The sequence below is a fragment of the Cyprinodon variegatus genome, unplaced genomic scaffold, assembly GCF_000732505.1.
Source record: "Cyprinodon variegatus isolate N-32 unplaced genomic scaffold, C_variegatus-1.0 Scaffold461, whole genome shotgun sequence".
In the NCBI taxonomy this organism is placed as follows: Eukaryota; Metazoa; Chordata; class Actinopteri; order Cyprinodontiformes; family Cyprinodontidae; genus Cyprinodon; species Cyprinodon variegatus.
Genome location: NW_015150914.1, coordinates 197,981 through 204,060, shown reverse-complemented (window position 1 = coordinate 204,060; position 6,080 = coordinate 197,981). Strand labels below are relative to the sequence as shown.

The window sequence follows — 6,080 nt, the reverse complement described above, 5'->3', positions numbered from 1 at the left end:
ATTGAAAAGCATGTTAACACGATAATGTAGGCTTGAGTTCATTATCTGACGCATTCATATACACACCAGGAACCTGGAAACTTAAAAAATACTGAATTACCAAAAAACATTTTAAAAACAAACATGTTTCATTGATATATAGACAAAAATGAATATTAGGAACTATATTTATCAAACATTATACTGGGTAAGTAAAAATTGTTTCTGGGCCAATGAAATGTGAAAGTCACTTGCCCGAATCCTTAACGTCAAACCCTGGATCTAGTTTTTTTGTTTCTAGCCCGGTGTCCTTGAGATGGCACTCTTTGTTACAGTTCTCTAAAAGTGAGTTTTTCATTTGGTGAGATGTTTGTTCATGACAGATTTTAAACAGTGAGATTATGGAATAATAATCAAACATTAATGTTTTTAAGGCTTTTAAAATCTTTAGGGTGAGGGGCAGGAGGGCAGTCAAGTTCTCTGCATCTATAACCTTCATATACAAGTTCTGATAAGCATTAACAGGATAAAGATCTGCTCAAACACCCCAAATACAGAATATATTTTACTGTAACTCCATGCAGATTAAAAAAATAAGATAAACATAAAACACAAAACATGAGTTCCGTGCAGTCTGACACATGCAGAGTTTCACCCGTCTAAGCACTGCCAGGCAGGCTTCGCTGAGCAGACTGACATGCCACAGACATTAAAAAAGGCGTTATTCAGAGAAACCATCAGATGCAGGCACCATGGAGCACGGGGAGCAGGAACGGGCCATCACAAGCAGAAACATCAGCACAAGACACCGAACAAGGCACTGAATCCCAGCAAACCTCTCAGGGCTAACAATCAGATAAACCTGATCAGATGGATGGGAATACAGAAACAGGTTTAGAGGTTTTTAATGCTGTAAAACGGGAGATTTTATTCCACTAGAGGAAAAGTGAAAAGGGCTGAGAGGTTTGTCTGGGATTGGGGAGGCAGGCTAAGGTGGATGTCCGGGACACGGGCGATGATACTCGGTCACTCACTGGGTGTCGCTTTGGGACGTCATAGACCCCTTCCTTCTGCTGACTGGTGGGAACCTACACAATCAATCAGTGTGTTGAGAGAACACCCGAGAGAGCCGGTTACCTCCAGATCAATGAGCAATAAGACAATAAACATCCATGTTCCAGTACAGCCACATACAGTAAGGGTAGCCAAAACCAAACCCTGCACCTGGCTTACTGTTGCTGGTGCAACAATTGTGCATGTGTGTGGTGCTGGGGTGATGGGGATTAAAATCAGTGGAATGAAAGCTGATTGACTAGGTTAATAAAGGCCTTATCCAGGCTGCTGATCACACCCTCAGACATGTAATAACTCACATTGTCACACACAGAGACATGTAATATCTCAGTGTCAGACAGACTGCTTTGTATGTCTGCGATCAGAAGATGTGACGCCACGATGCATGCATGAACCAAACAGCTTCTTTTGTTTCCTCTCTGCACTCATGCAGCTACAGTGCCTTTCAAAAGTATTCACACTCCATGAACTTTTACATTCCTTTTTTTTATTTTTTATTGCCATTTACTCTCTGTATTTAGCCCGTCCCCTTGGGGAGCAGTGGGCGGCCGTTTTGCCGTTCCTCAGAGACCCAGAGTGGCAGTCTGTGGGAGTGGGGCTCGAATTGAGAAACTATGGATTCCAAGCGTAAAGCCCTAACCACTACGCCGCCACTCTGCAACCTGAGACTTTATTTCAACAAGATATCTTTGATAAACCAATGCAAATCGATGCAAAGTAGTAAAATAGAAGGAATATGTGTTTTTAACTTGTTTTTCTTCACAAAAATGTTTTGACATGTACTTGCTGATACTTTTTGTCAAAAGTCTCGAGTCGCACTTAAGTCGCATATTTAATGACTTTAGACTCGACTTAGACTTGCATTTGAGGGACTTCAGGCTCGACTGAGACTCGTGATTTCTGACTTGTGATCAATATTTTATTTTTAAGTGTTTTTTGTTTTACTAACTTGACTGATCGCCGCTCGCCTTACCCGCACACAGCAGAGCTAAAAAAAAAACCCAAAAAACCCGGCAGAGTGTCTGTCAAACTGTCACGTAGCTCTGACGTGTCACTGATGCAACGCTACGTGACATATATGCCCGCGCGCATGCATGCATGATCGACAAGCCAAGCTTTAAAAACTTCATGGCCGTCGTAGAGGAGAAAAAAATATGTTGTGAATAATGTTGTGAATTGGCACTAAATAAATAAACTGAATTGAATTTAAAATCCTGCCCGCCAAGTCGGTTCTGTCTGTTCCAGGGCATTAAGTTACAAAAAGTTATTTCTTTTATGAAAGAATTGTTATTGTCCTGGTATTTATTTAGGGTTTTTCTTTATCTGTTGTAGTTGCTAACCTCATATGTATTAATAAAAAGCAGGATTGTGATTGTTTTTTTTTTCCACAGTCCTCATTTTCACTTAAAAATAAAAGAGCAGACATTTACTCCTAAAACTAGAAAAAGTTGTAACCACAGATGTCAGGTAAATACTGTAAGAAAATTGTTGTTTTTGAAAGAAAAAAATAAAGATGCAAAATTTAACTGGAAGAAAATTGCGTGTGTGCTTTTTTTAATTGTATTTTTCATTTACCTGTTCAAGATAATGATCATTCCATAGATATAATAGTGACCTTTAAGCTATACCGTCTCAGTGAAGGAGATGAAAACACAAGGAGAAACAGGAAAGCACACAAATTATTGCACTTATTTTAATTAATCGAGTGATTAGAATTTATTGTGCGATTAATTGATTATTGTGACAGGCCTTCTCAAGACTTGAGACTTGCAAAAAATGACTTGTGAACGTGTCTGTTTTGGGGATATTCAGTTCAGTTTATTTCTAGATAGAGTCTGACTGGAGGAAAAGTATCTGGAAATATTTCAAACCAAGCCACCCGTTTTCAGATGGACTTTGTGACTCTTCTTTGATCTCGACCTTCCCACATGGGCGCGGCCTCCATGTTTAGTGTTTCATCTGGAGGGTGACGGCAAGACGCCATCATCAACTCCTAAAGGTTCAACAATTTTCCATTTAGCTTCTAACAGCTTTTCCTCATAGGTCAGATGATCCACCCGGAAAAAAGAACAGATTTGTAGCGTGCATTACTAATAGATACTCTGTAGCTCCCCCAAAGACACCCGTCAGCTCTGATTAATGATCTTCTTCCGTGGCCTTTTATTCAAGGATCTGATATTTAAAGCTCAGGATATGGTTTTATAACCTAAGCATACTTTAAACTTCTCCATTTAATCTCTATTTCTTTCATGCTAATTGAAGTTCTTGACCTAAATTTAATCCTGTACAGACCAGCAGAATGTAGAGGGAGATTAAATTTGCACTCTGATAATCAGATAATTCCTTGCACTGGATTATATTTAGAGAAAGAATAAAGGTGGTTGATTACAGCTGCAAACCCTGGTGTTTGGATTTAAATTAGTCAAAGGTTATGAGAGCCATGTCTCCTTGTGATATAAAATCTGAAATTAAAACATGAAGGTCTGTGGTTCCTTTTGCAGGGCACTGTAGCTGTGCTCTAATTAGAGCGACTGGTAAATGAAAAATGACCCAAAAAAAAAAAAATAAATCTGGACGTAAATCTAGCACAGCTTCCTTCATCCAATCACCTCCTTTCAATGCCTTGTTTACATCTTTCAGATGCATATTTGGAGAAGCTGCCATCTTTATTCATTCTGCAGCTCCTCTGTGGCTGCAGGCTGGATGAGCCACTCGTTACTTACAGCACGCCCTGATGTATGCGTCGGGATTTGCTTGTATGTGTGTTTGTTTTTGTATGATTGTGCACGTGCCAGCGCACCCCACCGTCCACCCCTCCACTTTCAATCCGTTTTATTTAAAGATCAAACGAGGGGCTGGTGATTAATCTCTCTTCCCCCTCCACTTTCTTTCATCTGTTGGTGAACGTGGGGAACGGAAGCAGGGTTAACACCCCCCCTCCTCATCCACCCACCCACCCAATCATCCCTCGCAGGTCTGCCCCAGTCTCTGAGGAGCAGCGGGAACGACTCATCTCCCCAGACTTGCAGGCTTTAGCCGGATCGGCCCTCGGGAAAATCTTGGCTGCTACATTTCAGCCCATATTTACAGCCTTTTACTTCCAGACTGCGCATTTTATGCTTTAAAAACAGAAGCTATTAATTTTATGCACAGGCCACAACACATCTACCCCATTAAAGAGCAACACAGCCTATAAAGAGTGTCCGGAAAATGGAAGAGATTAAATCTCCAGAACTTTAAATGCCTTCAGCAGCTCGTCAGCAGTTTACTCACAGTTACTGTAGTTTAAAGCTAAGCAAGACACAAGCAGAGGATATGAGCTTCTGAGTACCTGATAAATGCTTTCCTCTGATTGGTCACGGATGGGTTCGTGTCCGGCCTCAAACACAATGTACTACAACGTCAGCAGCAAAGGGGGGGATAGAGGGGAGAGAAAAAGAAGAAGAAGCAGGAGGAAAATTGGGTGATAAAGAAAATTGAGAGAAAAGTAGGGAAACTGCAGAGGTGATTAGTAAAGAGCATCGTCATTAAAAAGCAGTTGAAGAGCAGATCTCTGCGATACATGGAGGAGACTTTAAGCAGAAGAAAAAAACAACATTAACACACACTTCAGCTACACATGCACTTATTTCTGAGGTTGCATTGGCACACAAACTCAAACGAGGTGTCGCTAATATAAGCAGAACCTCTCCCCGTTATTCGGTCCACTACTTCCATAATGTCCCCAAACAAGAGCTGTCTCCCCACAGTGCACACAGAGAGGAGCAAACTACGAGGCAGCAGGTGACAGTGAGGCGATGCGATTGGTCAGGGAGTTACCTGGTAGACCGGGTCTTCCAGGTCCTCCTCCAGTATCGTCTGAAGCGGAGCACCGGCGGCAACGAAGGAAGGAGAGAAAAGAAAAACCGGAGAGGAGTGAAGCAAAGAGTTCAGCCGTAAGCAGAAAGACTTCCCGGCATTCAGATAATCGTCGGGTAATCATTAAAGAGAAAATTACAGGGAGATAAAAAGAAATTAAGCAGCAGATGTAAAGAGGGGAAACAAGCACAATGGTACCATTACCGGAACCTAAAAGGGTTCACACGGCTTTCTTCTATCTAAATTCAGTTCTCACCTGTCTCATCTGTCAAAAGACTGTGGTGTAACGCTGGGAATGCTTGACAGATGGTTTAAACAAGAAAAAAAACCCAAGGAAAGCTTGGCGAGTACCTGGTAGACCGCCTGCTCACACTGCTTGTCTTTCTGGGCCTTCTTCTCCTTCTCCTCTCTCTGCTTTATATCATAAATGAGCTGGAACAGGTCCCGCAGGTCCAGAATCACAGGCTCAGCCTAAAACCACAAGAACACACGTTAACCAATCACACCCACCTAAAACTCACACATCGCTGCTCCTGGCTCCTGGTTCCCATAATCATTGACTAACCTGAGGTGACTAAGACCTGATTGTCCTTCAACTCAAAGCTGATTACATTCTGTTCACAATTTAATGACATTGACGTTTATTTAGATGATAAACACCAAATGAAAAGTAATTTATATAAACTTATGAATGGAAGGAAAATAAAATACAAAACAGTGCTGCATTAGCTTATTCCCAGCACTCTTTACATCAATCCCTAAAAGAAATCAAGTCCATAAAGACAAAGGAATTCAGGTAAATAATAGATAATAAGTTATAAAAAACATTTAAATCTTTTAAAATCTTGCATCACCTGGAAATGAAAGTTAGAAAGGAATAACTGCAAACTAAGGCATGGACCCTACGTTAATAGACATGCAAGGCAAGGAGACAATAGATCAGGGAAGCAGGTGAGACGCCCATGGTAACTCTGGAGGAGCTGCATAGCTGAGCTGGTAGTGCGTCAATGTGATCTATTGTTGTTGTACCCTGCAAATGTGGCTGTTACAGAAGAGTAAGAAAATATATACCGGTATATATTTAAAAGAAAGCTATAAGGAGTCCCAAATGCACCTTTTGTCGAGCCGTGTAGAAAACACAGCAAACCGAGTCTGAAGGGAAGAAAACT

At 41.2% G+C, this 6,080-nt stretch overlaps 1 protein-coding gene across 1 annotated transcript in view; it reads right to left on the bottom strand.

The window, feature by feature from the left end:
* LOC107094062 (disabled homolog 1-like) overlaps positions 1 to 6,080 on the bottom strand; it is a 203,853-nt gene that overhangs the window by 37,462 nt on the left and 160,311 nt on the right. Inside the window, exons 5-7 of the mRNA XM_015389468.1 lie at positions 5,263 to 5,382; positions 4,385 to 4,447; positions 1,014 to 1,067 (exon numbers count right to left, since the gene is read on the bottom strand). Coding sequence (XP_015244954.1) covers positions 1,014 to 1,067; positions 4,385 to 4,447; positions 5,263 to 5,382 — 237 coding nt within the window. The remainder of the gene's footprint in view (positions 1 to 1,013; positions 1,068 to 4,384; positions 4,448 to 5,262; positions 5,383 to 6,080) is intronic.